This window comes from Camelus bactrianus, chromosome 1 (assembly GCF_048773025.1).
Source record: "Camelus bactrianus isolate YW-2024 breed Bactrian camel chromosome 1, ASM4877302v1, whole genome shotgun sequence".
Lineage (NCBI taxonomy): Eukaryota > Metazoa > Chordata > Mammalia > Artiodactyla > Camelidae > Camelus > Camelus bactrianus.
This window is the reverse complement of record NC_133539.1, coordinates 86,045,659-86,071,446: the sequence shown is the minus strand read 5'-3', so window position 1 is coordinate 86,071,446 and position 25,788 is coordinate 86,045,659. Positions and strand designations below refer to the sequence as shown.

The following is a 25,788-nucleotide window of genomic DNA, read 5'->3' as shown; positions in this document are numbered from 1 at the left end:
CTGTTTTTAAGTGGAAAGGAAAATAACTATGCCATTAATAAACAGGCTGTTAACAAACTGTTACCCATTTCTGTTTAGTCAATCCCCCAGAATTCCTTAACTACTTACTGTATGGTAATCAAACCACCGAGCATTAGGGACGTAGCCTTCTACAGTGTCAACGTACTAGAAATTAAAGATATAGTCATTAAAAACACATAAACCAAGGAAAAATTATTTTGTGAACAAAAATAAGTGGTAGGACTTACAGGTTCCAGTACAGGGGTAACCATAAATGCTGGGCCCCACAAGAACTGCTTGAATATATCCCAGGTTGGCTTTTCATTGAAGAACCTGGACAAAATATTTACAAATAATTAAATCAAATAAATCTACCTCTTCTGAAGACCATAAAATAATTATTAAAATCAGATTTTGCAGTATGAACTTTTGTGGATTGAAATGAAAATCAAACCATAAAAAATCAAGAATAGTTGTATCACTTGGAGTTCAATGTGCAGTAGTACAATATTTTATGAGTAAATCTAGACCATGACTAAAGTTCCTGACAAAATGCAGAGAGTTGTGATGGACATGTAAGACCAACTGAATGAGAAATCTTCGAAGAGAACTCATAGGTTCAAATATTAACTTTGTCTATTAGAAGACCAACAAACCAGGAAGCAAAAATTATAAGCACTGTGGGAGAAAAGTGTGAGACAAGTGTGCGATAGGAATCTTTATTTGGTAACTTTAGAAAGAGTTTGCTTATTTATGTAAATTAAGCTCATTGAACAATAGATTTATATGTCCTTAAAGGTTCTTCTGTTCATATACCTCTGGATTTGAGATATAAATGGCTAGAAAAAACAAAACCTGCTTTGTCTAGTTTGAGAATAGCCACTATTAAACGTCCACATTGTTTTCTTTAATTGAAATGGAAGTGCACATTTTTGTTGTTTGTTTTTCTGGGGTTTTTTTGTTTTGTTTTACTCTAAACTGAGATTAATGCCAAACTGGGCTGCTGGGTTTACTCCTAGAACTTCCCATGGGAGCAAAGTCCCAGAAGTTCTCCACAGGACGAGTGCGCATAGTTAGTAATAATGCTTCTGGCTGGGGACTCAGACCAGAGCTGATACTCCAACTATTCTGGAAAGTTAACAAGGTGAAGACAAAGAGGAAAAGTCTGAAAATAAGAGAGGCAAGAGATTAATAAAATGTTACCAGAAATAAAGAAGGGATTATGGTAGCTAGATTACTCAGGATATTTTGATTCTAGGATTTTTTTTTTCTTTTTTAGAAATCTAGATCTTTTGTCTTATTATTAGAACAGAAGGTATATTGATCAATTTATTATTTTGGTAGTTTTACTTTGAATATTATTGTTTAATTTGAGTAAATATTCCGTGTATTTTTTACTGGTTTATCAATACTAAGTGTATGCTAAAATAAAAATGAAAAAATTTCTGACTTAGAATATTCTATGTTGTACTATATGTGATTATTGAGTAAATTAAATGAAAGCTATCCCTCCATGTTAGGAAAAGAATTTTGCACTTACTCATGCAAAAGGGGTCGAATAACAGTGCCACCATAAGCATGAATTTCATGCATCTGTGTATAGAAATAGGGCAGTAAAGTGTATCTAATATTTAAAATTTTCCTTGACATTTCAGAAAAAGTTTCATTCCAAGAAGCAGGATCTTGTCTCTGAAACAAAGCAAAATGAAATAGTCATAAGCTCTTGTCCTTGTTAAAATCATAATTTTCAAATCATATTTGAAGAATAAAAAGTATGGAATAATTTATTTCATTGTTATGTGCTTTATACTTTATTCACAGAAATCTTATGGAGTAGTATTTCTACCTCATCTAATGGAAAGAGAGAGAATAATATTAATGTTTTAATAAGACAACGCAAATTAAGCCCACGGCTTGATTTCACTTAGGTAAACATATGTAAAGAGCAGTTCACATCTGTATAGCTGACAAATACACTGTCAACTATGGTGATTTTCAGTGTAGGGGTGAAAAGTCTAGCAGAGGATACACAAAAGTGGATTGAAATAAACAGAGACATGCAGAGCTCATCATGGTGACCCAGTGCATTGTGTGTTCTCACGAGAAATGGATAATTATGGTACTAAAGAGTCAATAGCATAGGAGGAAGAGAGGACCTAATTTATGTTGGATAAGAAAAAAGAACATGCCGACGTCTGCTCTGGAATACATTCTGCAAGTAAAAAGACTAAAATTGATACTGGAAAGGTAAAAGACTATAAAAAAGTTGCTGATATTTATTGGTTAAAAAATAACAGAGAAAGTGACTAGTATCTTATATTCTAATTTATACAAGGAGAACAAACACGGTTGCCACATAATTTCATCATGCAACACTTTCAATGTTTTTTTTTAAATTTCTATCATTAGGAATGAAGCCTTTATTGTGGTATCATATCTATGCAGAGTCCAACTTTTCTAGATTTCAACAGTAAGAAAGCTTGTATGATGACTGACTTATCACTGGCATATGTAATGTTAGAATAGGCAAAACTTTGAAAGTAAAATGGTCCAAGAACTATTAAGCTACACCTGATCCTATTGTTAACCAGTTTCAAAGTCAGGTCAGAAGAAAGAGGCCAAGATCGTAACTGCTGCTTACTGACTTTGCTGATATTATTCTAGTTTTAACATGTTGAAACGAGCATTTAATTCTAAACCATACATTTTTAAATTTAATTATGTTACCTCATAAACTTACACTGAGGCTTTTGTTCTGTAGATTTTTATTCAGAAATACTTTCTCAGTCTTCTCTCGCCTATCTGATCATCTCAAAAACTCCAGCCACATTCCCATCTTGGTGTCTTTCACTTGTTCCCACAATGAAATTCTTCTCCCCCATGTATTTATATTTGTTGCTCTCCTCAACTCAAGTCTGCTCTAATGAAAATGTCAGTTCATCTAAGAGGACTTCCTGAGCACTCTTTTGAAAACATAGCCCCCATAAATCCCAATCATTTTAGCATAGTCTAGTTTTCCCTTGTATGATTTATTTGCACCTGCTGTTAAATCTATCTATCTATCTATCTATCTATCTATCTATCTATCTATCTATCTATCTATCTATCTATTTATCTATCTATCTATCTATCTATCTATCTATCTATCTATCTATCTATCTATCTATCTATCATCTCTATCCTTCCTACATTCTATAAATCATTAGGGCATGGATATTATAAATATTAAATAATAGATTTTCAATAAATTCTTCTTGAATGAATCCCTGTTCAGGATTGTGTTGACGAATGCCTCAATTTCCCAACAATACAGCTTTCCAAACTGCATTATTGACATAAAGTTTTCCTGTTAAAATATTCCTGTCCCCTCAGGTTTTGTCTCTATTGCCCAACTTTCAAATTCTTCCAAAGGGTGGTCCCATACTGCCTTCTAACCTTGTATAAATTTTCATTTATCTTTTCATTTTCTAGTATAAATTCTCCCTTTTACTCCAAAATTTCCCAGGGCGACATGAAGAATTCACAGCACGTGATGCGCTCTACCATTCACTTACAATGGCTAGAACCCTCCGTAAAAGACCAGTTCTGTCTACAATTCTCCCATAAGGTGTGTTCTGATAATTTATCTTTCTTCTACAATTCTTCACTGAAAGTTAATGCTTGTAACTGCTTATACTGTTCCATAATTTTTATTATTGTCTCTTCTTCATTCCAAAGTTCCTCCAGTTTAATAAAGTACATAGTTGTGCCACCACACAGAAATTACTTCTCATGATTCCCTTTTCCTTCTTTTTTCCCTCAGTTTATCAACTCATTTTTTTTAACATATGCTTTTAGTTCTGCCCCTTTCATGTACTGATACTAGTATTTCAAATGACTTTTCATTTCTAATTATTTGGTTTGAAACTGGTTTCTTAATTTTTCTGTTCCAGCTTGTTAAGAATCTGCAGAAGCAGTTTTCACCCCCACCGCCCCAGGCTACTCCGAAGTTACACAGAACAATAGTAAGTATGCAAGCTAACCAAGTCGAACCCAAGTCAGAAATTTCTCAAAGTGATGGGCTCAGATGACCCTCAGTAAATGTAAAGAGATTCAAAGCATTCATCTCCAGATCATCCAGGAAGGGTGAATTCTATTAAAAAATGTTTAAGGTTAGTGGGGCGAAAGGAGTGAGAATAAACGCAGTAATTACGTACTCTAGTAAACGCAGCGTTGTGATTTCTTGCATATGGATAAAATGCTCCAAGTTGCATCCAGCGAGCACAGAGCTGATATTCCGAATTGTTGAAGAAACCACAGATGTCTGCTCCAGTCTAAAATATAGTTACATTTAATTAATTTGTACAGTTTGTTCCCTAATATTAACAAGTGATAAACATAAAAGGAATAGAGATACTTACATATGACATTCCAAAAAGACTAAATTCCATCATACCTTAAAAAAAAGAGGAATAAACTTGTAGAAAGCCACTACTTCATATATTTTAACATTTGCTTTTTCCTGATTTTGGTATATTCTATTTCTAATACTGACCACTAATTCAATGAAACATTTTTCAGATTATTAATATACTTTTCTAATATTTCTTCTAATGAAATTTATATATATATTTTTTATAGTGTTAATGGCATTTATAAAAATAAGACACGATATCGCTTCCTTGACATTTTCAAGATGTCACATTTAGACCACAAAACTGTTATGGACACATTACAGTATGAGAAGAAAGTCTTAGTGGTTTCCTTGGTTCTGTTTTTAAAATAAATTTAGGCTGTCTCTATTATCATTTAACCATAGGTCTCATCACTGAATTATCCTTGTTAGACGAACTCCTATAAGGAATGATTACTTTAATAAAATAGAATGCATGTGATTTCACAGCTCTTATTTTAAAGGAATATTTCTAAACATTGTTTTCCTTGAACTCTAATATAAATAGTAAAGTATTTTTAAGTCTAGATCTGAAACAGAAAAGAATCCATTTCTCCTTTGATACTTTATTTTCTTTACTCTTTAATCGACCACTTTCAGAAAACTTTCAAAATTTGGTATGAAATGTTTCATACTTTAGCATCTATGAGTGATTCTTATTCCCTAGAATCTAGAATTTCTTCTTACCTCTATATATTTTCCAGTTTCTACTCTTTCCAACAGGGAAATTGAGACCAAAAGGGATGAAATTATTTTCTCAACATAAACTAGCTGGATATCATTAACTTCTACACAGCACCCCAGGTCCTGCTTTCTGGCCCACTGCCTTTTCATAATGCTATTTGTCATAAAATATGATGCCAAAAGCATATCTCAGAGAAGGACTTACAAAGTATATGAACTAGCAAAAGTGAGTACCTAATAGAAAATTTAAAAGAATTTAAATTTAAATTTAAAAGAAGAATGATAAAGATGGTGGCTCTCACATACCAATGATAGATTTGTCCAAACTGTCCCATTTTGCATAGTTGTCTCCCAGCCAGTGTCCCACCCATTGTCCAGCAGTAGGATAAGTGGAACGAGAAATAACAATTCCTCTTTTGCCAGTTGCCTTCTGCAGTGCACTAATATAGATGGAGAGGATCTGTAAGTTTTTACATGAGGTATTTTCTTCAGATATTTCTACTTAGGACCATTTCATTAAAGAAAAAAAGGATTTGATTTTTGCTGTCTATGCTGTCTCTTATTACAACTAGCTCTTTATAATTGAGTTTTCTCTCATTACACTAAAAAATCCTCACAGGCATGAAGGACATCTTTCTTCCCTTCCAACATTTACCAGAGTGACATGCCTAAGTGGCCTTTATTTATTTGCTCAGTGAATACAAATTAAGTCAACTACTGATATTTTCAAATCAACTAATTATAATGTGAGTTTTTTTTAATGAACTCAGTTTATTCTACTTAAAAATGTTCTCTCGAATAAAGATTTAGGCTCTATTAATTGTTGCAGTGCTTCTCAACTATAACTTATTAACACTTATTCTCCGTATTACCCTGCAGAAAATCTTTGCTATAATACTCTCTGTTTTAGAGGGTACTTTAGAGAGAGCAAGGGTTTCCTGGGTCTTAAAAATAAAAGCAATTGTTCTATTTCAAGCATAAAATTTGTCCAAAGCCAGATCTCAAGAGAATGGGTTTAAAAGTAGATCATGTATTTTTCTGTTCTCCCCTCCTCAGTCTTTGGAGAGCTACTTTATTAATTCATTATTTATTTTAAAATATATTCTAGTGCTGAGAATGAGGCAATAATGCATTATTTTATATTATCTGTATTAGCTGTAATTATGTTTCTGATATTACAATTATAAAAGTATCCAAAATAAAATTTTTTCACTATTATATTAATCAGAAATAAAATGTTTATTTTTATATTACTAAAAAAAATTGTATATCAATAAGGACTACAGAACTTATCAGGAGAAAATACTTCAAATACCTAACTAGGCTGATTTGTAACCCAGTAACATGTTATCAACTATATCTAATCATTTCCTTGTTAAAGACAGATCACAGTGTTTATACCGATTTGTTTATATATAAAGCTTCTTCAATGAGACCTTGAGATTCATGAGGTTAAGGGCTGCTTTAATCTTCTTTGTATCCCTTACACTTAATACAGTGCTTGGCATATAACAGCAGCGTAAGAAATTTTTTAATTAATGAATATCTCAAAACTACAGGAAACTGCAAATATTTTAAACACACATATTTGATATATTGAACCGTTTGTTGATAATGAGACAAAACTGCATTTGTTAACTTAAAATTTCCTACTTGCATATATGTGTTTCTTTAAAAAGATCATACAAGAAAACCATCTTCACTGCTTCAATTTTATAGCAAATATAAAAGATCTAGTTAATTTAGGAACAACAATGTATTTAATATAAATCACATATATTTGCAGACATTTAACAAGAATGAATGTATATTTATATAGGTAATAAAAAATTGATGATCAATCTAAAATGTGCATGGAATCATATATTCTAAGTTAAGTTAATTTGCAAAAAAATTCATTTTATTTAACTAATACTAAAACTTGTTTACAAGAGTAGAGTTATCTCAAATTCTTAATGTCCACATGCAAGAAATAAATACTCTTGAAGGATTTTTCTTCTGCTGTATGTCTTACTTTTGCAAAAAAAATCTTCACTAAGGCTTTAAATTAATAACTAAACTATGCCTTCTTAGATTTCTGATTAAGAAGAATTCTGCATAAAATATTTCCACAATAATTTTCCTGTAGGAGGAATCTCACCTCTAGTATTAGAAAAATCTTTGTAACCCATCACAGAGTATTTCTTATTTGAGAAATCACTTGCTATCACTAAAACTGTAATTTAAAATTTTGTCACTATAAATATTTTGTTAATATTTCCGATATGTTCCACCTGTACAAATGGTTTAGTCACAATGAACTTAATTTAATTTTAAGAAACCATAAGAAAGTTTGCTCTCTGTTAACAGCTGACTTTGGAAAATTTACCTTACAGAAAGAATTTTAATGTTGTTTACAGAAGCATTTTTATTGCATGTTTATAACTGTCTACATGAGCATTTTTTGAAAAGTATTATAAAAATTATAAAAGTATCTCAAATTACTGGAAAAAGTCCTTCAAAAAGGAAAAAGTGATTTTTAGAAAACTATACACGCATATTACAAAAGTGGATGATGTGAAAGGTGAATATGAAATTGAAAATTTGAAAACATACTTTAAAGCTTCTCACAGTAAATAAATACCTTTACTTTTGTCATGGTTACTAAAGATAATAATTTCAAAATAATTTAATTGATTCTTGCTTTTAATTATTGATGAAATCAACTGGTAAATACACCTGAGATACTTCTCATTGAGTGATACTAAATTATTTTAGAATATTGACCAGTATTGTTCAAAGAAAAGAGAGTTATTACAAGAAGGTTTTTCTCAATATTTATTTCAAATATCTCTTTGAAAATCAAAGACTTTAAAAATCATTCTTAGCAAAAAATTAGTACTATATATTTATTATCCATTAGAAATAGTAATTTGCCAATTTCTCATCTCAAAGAGACTCACTATTAGATCAGAAAATGTAATTTTAGTTTTAGTGTTAGAGTTGGATAGCAAGCTTTTTGTATGTTGAAATATTTCCATTGTTTTTGAGTGTATATGTAAAATTTAAATTTGAAATGTCCTTTAGTGAGAAGAATGTGAAAGGCTAAACCACAGAAATAGTTTTAAGGGTTCAGATCTCATTTTTTAAAAACACTGTTACCAGCTATATCAGTGTTCCACTCAGCCATATTAATCAGGAAGTATTATTTAAGAGGCATGTTCAGTATTTTTTCAGTTTACTAAGAGCTAAGTAAGAGAAAGTTGCAGCTGTAACTTTCAAATAAGTGGGACAGTGAGCTGCATCATGTTTGTTTTTATCTACACTAGTCCTATTTTTTGTTAAAAAAAATTGCAAAAGCACCTCATTTTTCCAGGTAGATAGATGTACTAAACATAGAAAAGCAATATAACTTTCCAAGATACTAAATAAGCCAGTCTATAGGAATATGTGAGAAAAGAGTTTGTATCTATTAACTTTTAAATTTAACTCTAGATTGCAATGACAAAAATTTTAGGCATTTACTTAAAAATTATATATTTAACCCCACCAGAACTTCCAAAAGGGTCAATGATTTTGATTTTTCTATGTCATCTCTAATGAAAAACATGTAGAATTTTCTAGAGTCATTCAAGGTACTGTTGAAGATGAAAATACAGATTACATAGCTAAATAATCCCTGAATATTATCTCAAATTTGAACACACAACTTGAAATTTTAAAAATTTATTTCTCCCTACATTTGAAGCATAGACTTCAGTACAACACTAAATTTTAAATTAAAAAAAGAGACCAACTGAAGACTGAAAACTTTATATGGGATTTATATATGAAACTTTTCCATTTGCCACTGATATCCAAGGTTCTTTCTATAAAACTGTTTGAATCTTTTAGGCTGATTATTTATCTACTGTTCTTTCCTTGGTTTGCTTGTTTGTTTCATGTTAAATAAAGAGCACAATAACAAGAACTAGCTGAATGTCAAATTTGTTCCAGTTTTGAGAAACAAAAAATGAGTCACAAAAAAGAACAATAAAATATTAGTCTGAATAACTTTAAGGAAAAATATATTTTAAAATCCTTTCAGTTTTTTCCAATGATAAAAAGTCTTTACTCTCCATAATTTGCCTAAATGTGAATTTAATTTATTTATAGCACCCCTTTATGTTTTTCAAGGTTCTTAAACATATAATGACTATATTTAATCTCTAAAACTTATGAAAAGTCTATGGCTATGCATAAAGTGGGCAATTAAGCTCAACATTTAAAATTCATTAATCTGTTCAATCTAAACAACAAATAAGGTTAAACTTTTACTGGAAAATTTTACAGACAGGAGAAAAATTAACACTATTAAAGGGATGTTCTTTGGAGGATTGTACTGATATCTTCCTTATAATGTTATTTAAGAGTTAAAAATGGATCTTAAACATCACTAAATTCAACTCCTTAGAATTTTGTTATTCTTTCCTTGAATTTATTTATACAATTTTGATAGTTGTTGTAGGATAATAATTGATTCACTTAAATTTGCTAAGCATCCCACAATGTCTCAGGACCCATGCTAGATTTCGTAGTGTGCTCCAGACATTCAATTTACCGCCCTCTGTGAAGAAAATATGTTCTTTCAATTTTCCCTTAAACTACATACTTTCCTTTCTAAATACATTAGTTTTGCCAATGGGGTCATCAGTCATTTCTCAGTATTTTTGTTACTTTTAATATCTATAGTTTTATCGTAAAGTGAGGTCAGCTGATGATAATTGTGCTCCAATAATAGGTTCCAGTAGGGTTAATTGTCCCATTTAAGAAACATCTGCCCTAGTAAAATGGCACTGTTGAAGACCAGTTTGTTTACTCTTAAAAATGACATTTCCTAGTCTTTCTGCATGATCTTGGTGCCCTTACATTGTGAACCAGTAAACAAATCTGTACTCATTAATTTATGTAATAATATCTTAAATAATTTATTCATTGTAGGTTGAAAAGAGTTTGATGCTTAAAATAAGATAAGCATGTTTCACTAAATGAGAAAATATTACCCATACTCTTTACTCAAAAAGGCATTACATTCTTTCCCCAACTTCAGTTTTCAATCCTGGATACTCATTAGAACCACCTGGAGAATTTTTGAAACTTCAGATGCTTAGGCTATAATATAGACCAATTAAATTAGCATTTATCAAAAAAATCTCCAATTGGTTGCAATGTGGAGTTAAGAATCAGTGATCTAGAGCTGTACTGTGTAATACGGTGGCCACTAGCAATGTGGGGTTATTTATCTAAAATTTATGAAAACTAAATAAAATTTAAAAATTCCATTCCTGAGTCGCACTAGCCATATTACCCAACAGCCATATATGGCTAGTGGCTACCATACTGGACAATCCAGAATTACAGAACATTTCTATCACTGCAGAAAATTTTATTGTACAGTGTTAATACAGACTTGATTCGCAAAGAATGGCTTGTGTTCCATCATCAGCCTCATATAAGAGCTTGTTTAACATGGATATTAAAGTTTGAGATCAAGGTCATGGACACATTCTAATTCGTTCATAATGGATTGAAATAACAGGCTTAGCTAAGCTTTCATGTTTTAATTAATGACATCAAATTATATAGTATTCACTCAATTATTCATTCAAAATTATTCACTGAGCACCTGCTATGAGCTAAGTACATGTTGGGGAACAAAGTTAAATGGCTCAGTATTCTGTTGAGTTGGGATGAAAATATAAAACAATGATAGAGAGAGAGAGAAAAGCACAATTATTCTCAGTGCCATAAGGGACCAAGCAAGATAAGGTCAGCAGGAAGGTGTCTTAAAGTAGGTAACATTATATCTAACATCTAAAAGGTAATAGAATAATCGTGAAGACTGCTTACTCATAAGTAGGTTTCACTTGTGACCATCCATATAGATTGTGAACATCATAATGCAAAACGGATGATCCGTCACTAAGAATATGCTCGGTTTCCATACACATGGTTCTGAAATGTAATCCATCAGTTCTTTTCGTAAGTTCTGGGAAAAATTAATTTAAAAAAAATATTATAAAACTTTATCTATATTGGAATGTGTAAATTGTAACTATAAGATATTTTGGCAAAACAATCATTGTTTGAAAATATTGATTTTTTTAACCATTTGTGCACTTTGTCTATGCTGATTATATATGAAAAAAATGATTGCAGTTGTAACTGTGACTGAAAAATATGTACAAAACTTTACTATATTACCCAAAATGTTACTAACTAATATGAATTTATAAAAACCTGAAAAATTAGTGTACTCCTAAAAGTCTACTACATTTTTTGCATTTAAGTGAGAAATATTGATTAAATAGATTTTTTAAAAAATCCATTTGGTAACATAAAGCCCTGGAGTAAACAGCCAGGCAAATGCTATAACAATACTATCTTTTGATCCATATTTTCTAAGTTCCAGATGCAGTTTTTCAGGGATACAAAGCTGATTAATAAATAATAATAACAAGATAACTGCAACGGTATAACAGCAATATTATACCTGGGAAATAAGGTGGGTAATTTAGCGCTTCATTTCTGCATTGATTAGTAGTTGTTCCATTTACAAAACTTGATGGTTCATTCATATCCTTAAAAAGAGAAAGAAAAGTTAACAAAAAACAAATTTAGGGCGTATCTTCTAAAAAGAACTAATTTAGAAACCAGTAAATTAACGTAGCATATTTGAATAATAGCTCATTTACTATTCTAAAGAACAGAAATATAAGGTATCTCAACAATACTAAAGAATTTAGTTTAGGCTCGGTGTTTCTCAGCTTGTATACAATTCACATCTTCTTTTGAGAAAACAAAATGTCCTGTTTTTCTTTGTAGATAAAATCTACATATGAAAGTGAATTATTTTCTATGTTTCTAGACATAAAATTAAGTTATAATAGTGTATGTTTCCCAATGTCCTTCCCTCCACTTCTGCCCTGGAGCCTTGTGTCAATTTTTTTAAAACAATAATTTGTGTTTTTTAAAACCACAAGATACAGTTTACAAATACAGAAAACTTCAAAGAGTATCTCTAACTGAGTATACATTTCAGAATCTTAGTAGCCACATATAAAGGGACTATCATGTAAATATATAAATTAGTTACCACTTAAAGGAGATTCTTTCATCATAAAGAAGGTTATCTTTTGGGGATCCAGATATAATTCTTGGGGATATACTTAATAGAATCCTTTATAGTACATAACTTTATACATAAAATAAGCCTGTATTTCTCATTAATTAAAAAAATCTTTATCCATTTTCACATCCTCAAGGCTTGCAAATGACAGTGCCTCTATAAAGTTTATTTAATTAAAAAGGTAAGTAATTTAATGCATACGTGTTGAAAAATCAAGAGTAGAAATGTCATGTTCAAAAATCTAGAGAAGTATTGTGTAAAACCTCCTGTGTTAAACATTTACTTGTGATATCGTAAATTCTTTTTATGCTATCTCAAAATTATCTTATCAAAAATCTTATTAATAACATTTTAAAGTTAAACCTCAAATTAGGAGATTGTTTAACAAATGATTTTGCTACATTTGTAAGAGATTATGATTTCTTACATCAAAGACTGACAGTTGAGTGTGACATTTATTCTTACATTGAATGAAAATAAAATAACATATGTTTATAAGCATTTATGAATCATTAGAAAAAGAGGCTATTTTGGTTTCCTGGTCAAATTGGAAATACTCAACTTTAATATTCAGGAAATAGCATCCGTATACACAAATTAAATTGTTAAAACTGTATTTATCGCACACCTTTGCATAAGAAAGTTCTACAGAAAAAAAAACGAGTGAGCTAATTTTCACAAAGAATACTTTAATATTATTAGAATCTAGTAAGAATTTTGCATAATCACTACACTTAAAATGTAAAATGCTCAAAGGCTACTTACAATCCACAAGCCATCAAACTTCATCTGATTATTGTAGAAATCTATAATTTCCCTGGCCCACCACTCTGCTGTGGAATTCCTGAAGAAATCTGGGAAAGCTACATGAGCTCTGAAAGCCTGTAAAAAAATTCAGACCCACATGGAGAAAGTCATAAGAGAGATCATGTGTGACTAACTAGACATTTATCTGTCAGACTCACAAGTTGTGCATAAGTGAAAGTGAAAGTAACCTGATCGCAACTTGAATGAATGAATGTGTATGATTTTCCCCCAACCACCCCAGCAGCAACAGGGAGCAGAGGGAGAAAGGTATACACGGAGAGAGAAGAGAGCAGCCTTGGGGTTCTATATGGATTGCAAAGAACCAGTTCAGAACACACAGAAATATATTTCCAGTGCTTCTTAGAGTGATAGGGAACTTTTTTCTCCATATTTTTAGAGTCCTACATTGCAGGTTTACCTTTATGGAGCATGTGGGAGAGGAAAGGACCTTGGTTTAGCCTATTTTTCTGATAAAACTTTGTTTATTCAGCTTTCTGCCCTTCTGAAACCAACATATTTTTCCATCAACTCAACCAACTTTCTTTCTCTTTCTCTCTCACATCTAACCCTTTCCCCCTCCTCCCCAGTGGAGAGGAAGTGATATACTCCATTACCTACCAAGAAAATTCTCTACTTGCTGACCTACCCGTATAAACTCCAAGGTTTGTGTGTTAGCAGAGGTTGGACTTTCTGCAGGTTAATCAATTGCCTGAAAAACAGCATCACCTGCATGCTTTCCTGTCATACTTTGACTGCACAGTAACTGCCAGAACAGTCTTCTCTATGAACAAGAATATGTGAGGGCATTGTGCATAGAGAAAAATGCATAGTAGACAATATAGGGGTTTACAAAACATGTATCATGAATATTTTTAGAGTTAAAAGGGACTTCATCACTTTGCCCAATAAATGCATTTTACTCATAAAGAAAGAAGGTTTAGATAGGTTATATTCAATAAGCATTTTCTATGGAATCTCTCCTAGATCACAATGAGAAATAGTAAGAACGATAACACTATATTTTGTTTCTTAACTTTCATTGTTCTGCTGTTTTCACAATTTATTCATTTTTCTGTGTATTTTATTATCACATGGCTGCTTTTATTCCTTTAATATAAATCATTGCTTATATCCATAAATTTCATCAGGTACCTGTGATTCAACATTCTTTTATAATTTTATGGAAGAGAATCCAAAGCAATTCTACATAAGCCATTGTAAATTGAAGCTATCCTCCAAAATCTATACAAAGAACCATGCCTTCCTCTACAGTATTGCTAATACTACCCAACACTAATGAGTAGAACTCCAACTGAAATAAAACTCTGACTTTTTCCCTCAACAATATGATTCAATAATTCTTTGAACTCTACTTTAGAAATAATTCGGTAAATTTTCAGTAAGAATACTCCTCTAATTTTTCACACTTACAGGAACGTGTGCGATTTAATTATGATAACTCAATTTACCTAAAAGATTGATTGCCAAACTCTTAGTTTCATTGATTTTTTCCCTATTGCTTTGATATTTTTTAGTTCATTTATCTCTGGTCTAATCTTTATAACTTCCTTCTGCTGGCTTTGAACCTAGTTTGTCCTTTTCCTAGTTCCTGAAGGTGTATCTTAGGTTGCTTATTTGAGGTCTTTTTTTTAATGAATGCATATCATTGTAAACTTCCCTCTCAGTACTGGTTTTGCTGCATTCTGTAAGAGACGGTATGTTGTATTTTCATTTTTCATTGTCTCAAGATATTTTCTAACTCCCCTTTTGATTGCTTTTTTGATCCACTTGCTATTGCAAGTGTGCTGTGGAAATTATCCATATATTTGCGAATTTTCCAGTTTTCTTTCTGACATTGATTCTAGTTTCATTCTGCTATGGTCACTAAACATATTTGGTATGGTTTCAACTTTCTTAAATTTATTAATACTTGTTTTATGACCCAATGTAATATATCCAAAGAATGTTCCATATGCTTTTGAGAAGAACGTATATTCTGCCAGTTGGGTAGAATGCTCTGTATATGTCTGTCATATTCATATGGTCTATAGTGTTGTTCAAGTCCACTGTTTCTTTGTTGATTTTCTGTCTGGTTGCTTTATCCATTATTGAAAGTGAAATATTGAGGTCTCCAACTATTTTTGTATTACTATGTATTTCTCCCTTCAGTTCTGTTGATGTTTGCTTTATACATTTAGTTGCTCTGATGCTGGGTGTACATATATTTATAATCATTATATCCTCCTGAAGAATGATTCTTTTATCATTGTATAATGCCTTTATTTGTCTCCTGTGACAGTTTCTTACTTAAGTCTATTTTGTCTGATATAAGTACAGCTTCCCCTGCTCTCTTTTGGTTGCTGTTTCTATGGAATATGTTTTTTCATACATTCACTATCAGTCTATGTGTGTCCTCAAATCTAAACTGAGTTTCTTGTAGACAGCATATACAAAATTTACAAACTGTTAGCTAGACTAAGAAAAAAATATAAAGTTAAATAAAGTCAGATACAGAAGATGAGACATTAAACTGATGCCACCGAAATAAAAAGGATCATAAAAGACCATGATAAGCAATTATACAACATACTGGATAACCTAGAAGAAATGGACAAATTCCTGGTTTCATACAACCTAACAAGACTGAAACATGAAGAAACAAAATCTGAGAAATTACTTATAAGGAGATTGAATCAGTAATCAAAGTTTTCCCAGCAAAGAAAAGTCTAGGGCCAGATGGCTTCACTGGTGAATTCTACCAAACATTTAAGAAAGAATTAATGCTCATCCTTCTCAAATTCATCTGAAAAAAACTGAAGTGGAGAGAATACTTCCAAATTCATTTTAAGAGGTGAATATCACCCTGCTGCCAAAGTCAAAGACCCCACAAACCCCCCTCCCCCTAAAAAAAACCTACAGAACAATATCTGACAAATATAGATGCAAACATGCTCAATAAAATACTAGCAAACCACATTTAACAGCACATTAAAGGGATCACACACCATGAGCAAATGGGATTTCCCTGTGAGGAAAGGATTATTCAACATACAAAAGTCATAGACTGTGATATAGCACATTAACAGAATAAGTGATAAAAATCACATGATCATCTCAACAAAAATGCAGAAAAAATATTTGACAAAATTCAACTCTCTTTCATGATAAAAACTCTTGATAAACTAAGAGAAGGAAATTACCTCAACATAATAAAGGACATACATTAAATTCCCAAAGCTAGTATCATGTTCATTCAGGAAAAATTTTCAGCTTTTTAGTTCAGATCAGGAAGAAGGCAAGGATGCTCACTCTTGTCACTTCTATTTAACACAGTACTGGCAGTCTTAGCCAGAATAACTAGGCATGAATAGGAAAAAAAGCATCCAAATCAGAAAGGAAGAAGTAAAAGTGTCCCTGTTTATAGATGATGTGATCTTATATGTAGAAAACACCAAAGAACACACACACACACACACACACACACAATTAAACATTAGAACTAATAAATGAATTCAGCAAAGTTGTAAGATACAAAATCAACATGCAAAAATCAGTTACATCTCTATACACCAACAATAAACTATCTGAAAGGAAAATTAGGAAAATAGTCCCATTTACAACAGCAACAAAAATAATAAAATACTTAGGAATAAACCTGATTAATGAGGTGAAAGATCTGTACATTGAAAACTATAAAGCATTAATGAAAGATATTGAAGAAACAAATAGGAAGATAAACCATGTTCATGGACTGAAAGAATTAATACTGTTAAAATGTCCATAGTACCAAAGGAATCTACAGAGTCAGTGAAACCCCTATCAAAATCCTAATAGCATCTATTACAGAAATAGAAAAAAACATTTCAGAGTTCATTTGGAAATGTAGACGTCCCTGAATAGCCAAAATCATCTTGAGAAAGTAGAACAAAGCTGAAGGCATCACATTTCCTGATTTCAAAAATTTATTACAAAGCTACAACAATTAAAACAGCATGATCTTTCCATAAAAACAGACACACAGGCCAATGGCTCAGAAATCAATCCACACATATATAGTCAGTTGACCTTTGACAAGGGTGCCAAGAATACACAATGGAGAAAGTATAGTCTCTTTAACAAACTGGATATTCACATGCAGAAGAATTAAATTAGAGTCTTATACTATAGACAAAACTCAACTCAAAACTGACTAAAGACTTAAATGTAACACCCAAAACTGCAGAGGTATTCAGAGGAAAAAAATATAAGGAAAAATCTTCATGACATGGGTCTTGGCAAAGATTTTATGGCTGTGACACCAAAACATAGGTAAAAAAAACCCCAGAATACACCAGTGAGACTACATCAGACTAAAAAGATTTTGCACAGAAAAGGAAACAATCAACAAAGTGAAAGGGCAACCTAGAGAATGGGACAAAATATTTGCACACCATGTATTGATAAAAGCTGAATTTTGAAAGTATGTAAGGAAGTCCTACAACTCAATAAACACTAATAACACAGAAAATGGGCAAGGACTTGAAGAGACATTTCTCTAAAGAGCACAGACATATGACCAACAGGTAGATGAAATGATGCCCAATATCACTTATCATTAGGGGCACACAAGTAAAAACCATAATGTTGTATCATCTCACATATGTTAGTATGGATACTATCCAAAAAAAAAACCCCAAAGAATAACAAGTGTTGGTAAAGATGTAGAGAAATTGGAATCCCTGTACACTGTTGATATCAATGCAAATGGTGCAGCCACTAAGAAAAACAATATTAAGAGTCTACAAAAAATTAAAAATAGATCTACCATACGATCCAGAAATCCAATTTTCAGGCATTTATCCCAAAACACCTGAAATCAGGATCTTGAAGAGCTATTTGAACTCCCACATTTGTTGCTGCACTATTCACAAGAGTAAAGATGTCAAAATAACCTAAATGACCATTGATGGATGAATTGATATAGAAAATGTGGTATATACAAACAAAGGAATTCTATTCAGTCTCTAAAAAGAAGGAAATCCTGAAACATGGGGCAACATGAATATACTTAAAGGACATTATGCTGGGTGAAATCAGCCAGTCATAGAAGGACAAATACTGCATGATTCCACTTATGTGAGGTATTTAAAACAGTCAAACTCATAGAATGTGAGAGTTGAGTGGTAGTTGCCAGGGACTGGAGTTCCAAGGGTAATTGGGAGTTGCTATTCAATAGGCATAAAGTGTTGATTATGTAAGATGAATAAGTTTTAGTGATCTGCTCTACAACATTGTCCCTAGGGTGAAGAATGCTGTACTGTAAACTTAAAATGTTGAGAGTAAATGTCATGTTAAATATTCAATAAAATAAAAATTTTAAAAAATAATTATTGCTTGGATTAAATAAAATAAAATGTAAATTGCTTAACAGAGTAACTGAAACAGGTTGGTATTTAGAAGTAAATAAATTTGATTTAATATGGTTTGATATAGAGAATTAGAATATAAGCCATCACTTTTTTAAGGAAAGCATTCAAAATGAATTATTGGTCAAAGTGGTCATTAAATCAGAGTGCCGAATTTCTTTTAGTTATATAGTTAATCAGTATAAAACTTACATTAACAGCTTCATCTTCAGTTAGACTTTCATCTATTGTCACATTAGGCAAATCTGGCCAAACCTACAAAGAGAGAAAAAAATGGGAAACCAATTCATATAAATTCAGTGTGATATGACTGTTGTAAATGAAGTATAATAGAATTTTAGAAATGTATTATAGACTCAAGAGCTCCAGATCAATAATTCCTTCAATTATTTTTATTAGTTTGTGTTTTGGTATATGTATCATTTGCAAACTAGCCCCATTTTCCATATTAATCTCCTCTTTAATATGGCAAATAAGAAAAAAATACCAACCTTTGTGGCAGGTAATGATTTAAAAGCAATGCATATAACCAAAAGCTCTGGTCAAAAATAAATATGAAAAATATATACTATATTTAACTTAATGTGGTATATTAAAATAGTTTCTACAATCACTCAGGATTAAAATCTAAAAAGATAAAAAAATTTTGTATGAAAAGAACTGAACATATGAGTTGGATGATGCAATGCTGAGGCAAATATTTTCTTGGTTTTCACAGTTATTACTAAATCCTCCTTTCTTGCCTCCCTGCCTACCAATGTTTTCTTCCACGCCAGCCACAAACACAAAACAGAGCCCAAATTCAAGCATGCCAAAAGCTCTGGGATTTGAATCTATGTTGTAGAAACTAGAAAGTTCCACATAAAAATGTAGATAATCCTCAAAGGAGTAATTACATACAAGGGACTAGTTGCTGACAGAGAATAGTGCTGTAAAGGTAGAAATCTGAGAAATTGTATAGAAGTACAGAATGAGGAGAGGAAGGCAGGAAAGAAAAAAAATCTCTTTCTATAGTCACGTAATCTCTACTTGCATGTTTCTTAAAATATTATGATTTTTTTACTGAGTTTATCACAGACTTTGTTTTCTTATACTTTAATTTTGAAATATTTTCAGATGTATAGAAAAATCACACACATTATACCTAGTGTTCTCCTATACCCATCATTGTGCTTTCCCTAATATTAATATATTCATAACCATACAACGATTAAAACCAATACATTAATATTAACACACTATTAACTAATCTACAGGCCATGTTCGAATTTCACCACTTTTATCACTAACATTCTATTTTTGGTACAAGTTCCAAAAAGAATCCCACATCACATTTAATTACATCTCCCATTATGGGATTCTTTTTCATTCTAGTTATGACTAGTGGATATTTTTTTCTTTACTCTTTTATATATAAGCCAACTCAAGATGTTTTATATATTAATATATCCAGGTCTGAATATTATTGTTTAAATGAAATATAATGCATTACATTCCTTGTTCAGGACAGGGATGTAAGTATAGCTTTTAACAACATTCTTTATTTTATTAATAAGATGCTTTTAAGAGAAGTTACAAACATTTAAATGACCCCTGTAGTATAGAATGATGAGTAGCCATCTTATTAATGGTAGTTTTATAATAAAACACAAAAGGTACCAAGAAATACAATAAATAGCAATTTAAAGAAAAAGGTACCAAGAAATACAATAAATAGCAATTTAAAGATGAAACGAATAGTATTTAAACATATAGCATATGAATTCTTTCTCTGTTTCTAGTAATTGAGATTGAACTCAGAGTACCTGTTCTTTTATTTATTAGCTATTAAATCATTACATCTCTTACTCTGAATATGTCTTTAACAGTTGCTTCGTTAAATAGAAACTTTCAATGAAATGGCATTGTTATACTTATTTTATTTCAAAATATCAATTCAATACCTTTCCCCAACAAACATCATTGGTGTTAGGCCATTTGACAAAGACATCTTTTTCCTGTCCTCTTTCAAATGCAGGGTAAGGCTTTGTTTCATTTCCTGAAATTGCTGGATCCTAAAATTAAAAAAAATACAAGCCAGATAACTATGGTATAAAAGTATAGCCAGTTGGGTAGCTGTTAAGAAACATTACAATTTTCCATTGTATTCTCATGTGGACTGACAAGTGGACTGATGGTATAAACTTCTGAGTTCTAGCTAGATAGCCTTGTGAATTCCCTAGAAGAAAATTTTAAGAACTTTTGAAAATGTATTAGCTATGATTTCAAGCAAGATTACTAGTGTTTTTGTTTTGTTTTTATTTCTCCAGTGGGATTTCTGACTGCCTAGCTTTCTTTCTGTAAGATATTGATGAAACAGTCTCCCTACAAAATCAGTAACTTGAAGGCGAATTTTTAAATGTGACAAGCATAAGAAGCAGTCCCATAGAATGATTTGAGAATTGTATAGGAATAGAAAATCCATCACCACTTTGTGACAGCTTCCATAAATTGAGGCTAGTTTGTAACTTGGCTAATAACTAGAAAACAGCCTGCCTTTGACTCCTAGCTTTGTTTAGTCTTCGGTCTCTAAGGTTATACCTAAGACTGAGGTAGCCTTGTGGCAGACCATATAAATAAAATGTGTTAAAGGAAAAGGTTTTAGATTTGGGAGGAGAATCCAAAGTTACATACTTCATATTCTGAAACACCTTTCCGTCCATCATTCAGGAGAGAAATATTAACAAAATCAAGATAGTAACACTCAGATAAAATATAAAATGTAAATACTGACCAGGATAATGATGTATCTCATTCCTTCATTTCTTATTTTGTCAACAAACTGAGGAAGGTCCCAGAATTCGTCATCAATTGTAAAGTCTAGTTGCCTTTCCATGTAATCAATGTCTGTGTATTGAACATCCTGAAAGATATGAGAATTGTGGTAGTGGGATAAGAATCAAAAGAGTGAGTTTATTATATTCTATTAGACTTATGAAAGTAATAGCAATATGAAAGTTTCAATGCTTAAGAGAATTGGTCAAGTAGTATTATGTGCAAGAAATAAAAGTAGCATGTAAAGACAAAGTATTCTAAGAGCAAGTTCATATAAATGTTTTGTTTTGTTAAGTTGATACAGAAGTAAAATGTTGGTATAGAAGTAAAAATCCTTTCAAATCAGTTATCTTCTTAAATATATATATTTACTGAAGCATAGTCAGTTTACAGTCTTGTGTCATTTTCTGGTATAGAGCATAATGCTTCAGTCATACACGAACATACATGTATTTGTTTTCATATTCTTTTTCATTAAAGATTACAAGATACTGAATATTGTTCCCTGTGCTATATAGTATGAATTTGTTGTTTATCTATTTTATATATATATTATTTAGTTATCTACAAATCTGAAACTCTCAATTTATCCCTTCCCACCCTCTTTCCCCCTGGTAACTATAAGTTTGTTTTCTATGTCTGTGAATATGTTTATGTTTTGTAAGTAAGTTCATCTTTCATTTTAGATTTCACGTGTAAGTGATATCATATGGTATTTTTCTTTGTCTTTCTGGCTTTTACTTCACTTAGAATGACAATCTCCAGGTCCATCCATGTTGCTGCAAATGGCATTATTTTATTAATTTTTATAGTTAAATAATATCCTATTGTATAAATATACCACAACTTCTTTAACCAGTCATCTGTCAATGGACATTTAGGTTGTTTCCATGTCTTGGCTATTGTAAATAGTGCTGCTATGAACATTGGGGTGCATTCATCTTTTTGAATTAAGGTTCCCTCTGGATATATGCCCAAGAGTGGGATTGCTGGATCATATGGTAATACTATTTTTAGTCTTTTGAGGAATCTCTATACTCAAATCAGTATCTTTTGTTACATAATTACCAAAGGAAATAGGAAGACACAGGAGTAAAGAATTTATGAGGCTATAAAATTATGTTAAATGGCAGTTTGGAATTTTATATAGTATACAGAAATAGGTATTTCTCCATTTTTGGAAACACAATTGTAGCAAATATGGAATAATTTCAAATAACTCTAACATTGCCAAAGGAAAAAAAGAATTATTAGTAAATCCACCAATTATTATAAAATTATTCTTTCATTATCCACCAAAGTCATTTGAGAAATAATAGCCCAGGCTTAAAAAAGCAAAATATTGTTCATAGGTAGGTATTTACAAATATGTTTAAATTAATAAATGCTTTAATTTTATCACAAAATCTTTAACTTAGACCTACTAACCTTTTTAAAAATTATTTTGTTAATATATATTAGGTCAATTACTTCTTTTATAAAAATATGGCTGACATAGTAGACCTAATAATGGAAAATCTCTCTTTATAAAATTTCCACTTGTGTATTGTTACATCATCAACCTATATAATTAATTTCCCCATAATAAAGTATTCAGCAATCATATGTTGGATTCTACTATATGTACTTATGTCTTATAAATGAGGTCCTTCTTATCCTTCTTAGAATGAGTTCTTATATACTAAGCATTCCAGATTTCAATGTTTAAATGTTACTAGGAGGATTGCTAGGGTTCCTTATTCTTGTTAAAAATAAAACCACAGGGACTGATTATTTCTGGACACTTATGAATATTTAGTTTCCCAAACAGTGAGGGAAGATACTCAGCAAGCCCTCTAATTCTGTATTCTAACATTACGAGTATTGTCTCCTTTTTTGTAATTTGTCACATCAGTTGATGAAAGAGATTCCTATGGACACTTACTCTTATCTAAAGAGAATATGGGGAATGTGTTTGACTACTTATGAAACCCAAAGGTTCTGAAAGAAAAGCAAGTGCATAATAACTTGTTTAGTACAACTCACAATCATTGAACTGGTGAGAAACAATGAAAAGGAATGGTATTATCCCATTTCCTTTATCCACCTGATAAAGACAATCAATAAAATACCATACCCAATTCATTTTGTGCTACTAAGCATTGATTATTGTCAAATGTTTAAAAATAATTTTAAAGTACATATGTTTGATTATTTCATTCTGCTTTTATAGATGACATGTTCAATAATATCTTAAAAATTTATATACATACATAGGGGATCCGAGCAGTCACCATGTCATTGTATACTTGCTGAACTTCTGAAGTATTTCTGTACCCATAACGACATAACTGGAATCCCAAAGCCCAATAAGGTGGCATGACTGGTCTGCCAATTACCTTTGAAAAAATTATTTCTGAGTTAAGAGAATTATTTTATATTATAAAAAAATTTATGTTTTTATAAAAAAGTACACTCATACTTCATGGTATTGCTTTGTTGCAACTTCTGGAGATGGGCCCAAAAACATGTAAAAGTCCAAGATTCCTCCAATTATGCGATATGTTAGAGCAGGAGTTGGTTGAAATGTAACATCTGGAAATCCAAAATATGATTAAATTTTATCTCTGTATAAGTTATAATTTCATTAAAGAGTCACATAAAATATGAGAAATTTTAAAAAAGTGTTTTACCCATTGCATTGCTGTTAAGTAAGAGAACTCCATGAGCATGGCTCTCATCTTCCAGAGACATGTGATAGGGATGAAATCCGTAAGAATTAAGTTTATACTAAAATTTAAAAAACATAATATATTTTTAAATAATGATAGCATGTGAATTTTGTTAATGTAATATTTAAGTTCACAAGAAGACTGAGCCTAGGAATTCAAATGTTCCTTTATTGCACACACAAACACATTTCCCTTAGAAAATAATTTATTATTTGGACTGTTACTGCAATGAGAGCATGCAAATGAATATACAAATGTCTAACACTCTAAAGTACTACCTCAATAACTAATGTAAGAAACCAGTGGTTTTAGAATAATTGGGTTCCTTTCCACAGGTTATGTGTCTTAATTAATTTATTAATTGGTATTTCTTTTTCAATAATAAAATATCCTATAAATGATTAAAATGATCAAACCCCTTAAGTACTTAATATGATAATATTTAAGTTAATGTAACATTTTACGATATTTTAAATGATAATATATTGTTTATATATAAAGCATTTAATTTCATTTTCAGCTAGATCTTTTCATTTTTTCAGAATAGAAAACCTATACTCAGGGTCATGAAATGTTTTCTCAGAGGTTACAAGACTTACAAGTTGATGATCCCTATTCAAACTGACATATTTGACCCACACTGAATCCTAGTAATTGGTTAGCATGTGAAAGAAAATTTATATATTGAGAATCAAGGTTATATTAACTTAATAATGCCAACTAATATTGAAGGGTTTTAAAGAAGTAAATTTTGGTGAAACATAGTCTTTCAAATTAGAACAAATGAAAAACAGCATTTATAATCGAAGTTTGAGCTACTGTGATACAAATAAATGTTGTTTGAACACCTTAAAGTGTTGTGATAGTATACATATTTATAATATTATACTGAATATACCCTTTAAGTACACATCACACGTGACAAATGGAAATGAGCTAATATTTTTATTTAAGATATATTTTTCATATGTTTAGAATAATTATAGTTAATATTAGATGTGCAGTGCATTAATATTCATGAAATATATTTCATTAATAAGGCAAAATATTGGGAAAAGTGTCATGAACATATAAAATCATTTTCTAAAGCTGGAACTAGTAGTATAGCCTCATAGAAATGCACAGCTGCAGCTTGGGGTAACAAAGGAAAAAGTTAGCATCAAATCTTTATCTAAGGAGTAGAAAAAAATTCCAAGGAGAACCCTAGCCAGCTATTTTCTAAAAACTGGAAGTAAACATAGATTTGGCAGGGAATGCCAAATCTGAATGTTTTTTCTTTGCAGTTGAGAGGGTAAGGAATTGGGTCACAATCTCACTTCTCACTGAGGTCAATGATGTTATCCAGTCATCTACTTTCACTTGTAATTTATGGTGACTTCTTTGTTTTTCAGAAAATCACTCTAGCTGCTCTGGAGATCTCTAGCCCCTTTCATTACTTCAATATTGAAGAAGTGGCTAGGATACAAATCATGATCTTAGTTGCCACATGGGGTAGTCAAATATTGGTACCTACACCAGGGGGTTGTTCTCTTGTGAACATTCCCCAAGTATGCCAGTTCAGATCTCGCTTAAATGCTGTGTGTTCCACTTCCCCAAAACCATATACATATTCTGATGGCAGGCGCGTAGATATTTGAATGAATTGGTTATTAAAAGCAAATCCAGGTAGGCGAGAATCCCAGCTGAAAACAAAACAAAACAAAAAACAATTATATTTCTGTAAACACATACAAGTAGTATCAGAAATAATAATGGTATTTCTTTGTTAGGTGATATGAAAAGCAATAG

General features: G+C 31.2%; 1 protein-coding gene across 1 annotated transcript in view; it reads right to left on the bottom strand.

The window, feature by feature from the left end:
- SI (sucrase-isomaltase) overlaps positions 1–25,788 on the bottom strand; it is an 85,388-nt gene that overhangs the window by 9,683 nt on the left and 49,917 nt on the right. Inside the window, exons 28-43 of the mRNA XM_010952066.3 lie at positions 25,514–25,682; positions 23,962–24,058; positions 23,751–23,863; positions 23,542–23,667; positions 21,249–21,377; positions 20,419–20,529; positions 18,668–18,730; positions 13,029–13,145; positions 11,628–11,715; positions 10,985–11,123; positions 5,423–5,556; positions 4,401–4,435; positions 4,197–4,313; positions 1,541–1,689; positions 249–333; positions 109–165 (exon numbers count right to left, since the gene is read on the bottom strand). Of these exons, the coding sequence (XP_010950368.2) occupies positions 109–165; positions 249–333; positions 1,541–1,689; positions 4,197–4,313; positions 4,401–4,435; positions 5,423–5,556; positions 10,985–11,123; positions 11,628–11,715; positions 13,029–13,145; positions 18,668–18,730; positions 20,419–20,529; positions 21,249–21,377; positions 23,542–23,667; positions 23,751–23,863; positions 23,962–24,058; positions 25,514–25,682 (1,729 nt within the window). The remainder of the gene's footprint in view (positions 1–108; positions 166–248; positions 334–1,540; positions 1,690–4,196; positions 4,314–4,400; positions 4,436–5,422; positions 5,557–10,984; positions 11,124–11,627; positions 11,716–13,028; positions 13,146–18,667; positions 18,731–20,418; positions 20,530–21,248; positions 21,378–23,541; positions 23,668–23,750; positions 23,864–23,961; positions 24,059–25,513; positions 25,683–25,788) is intronic.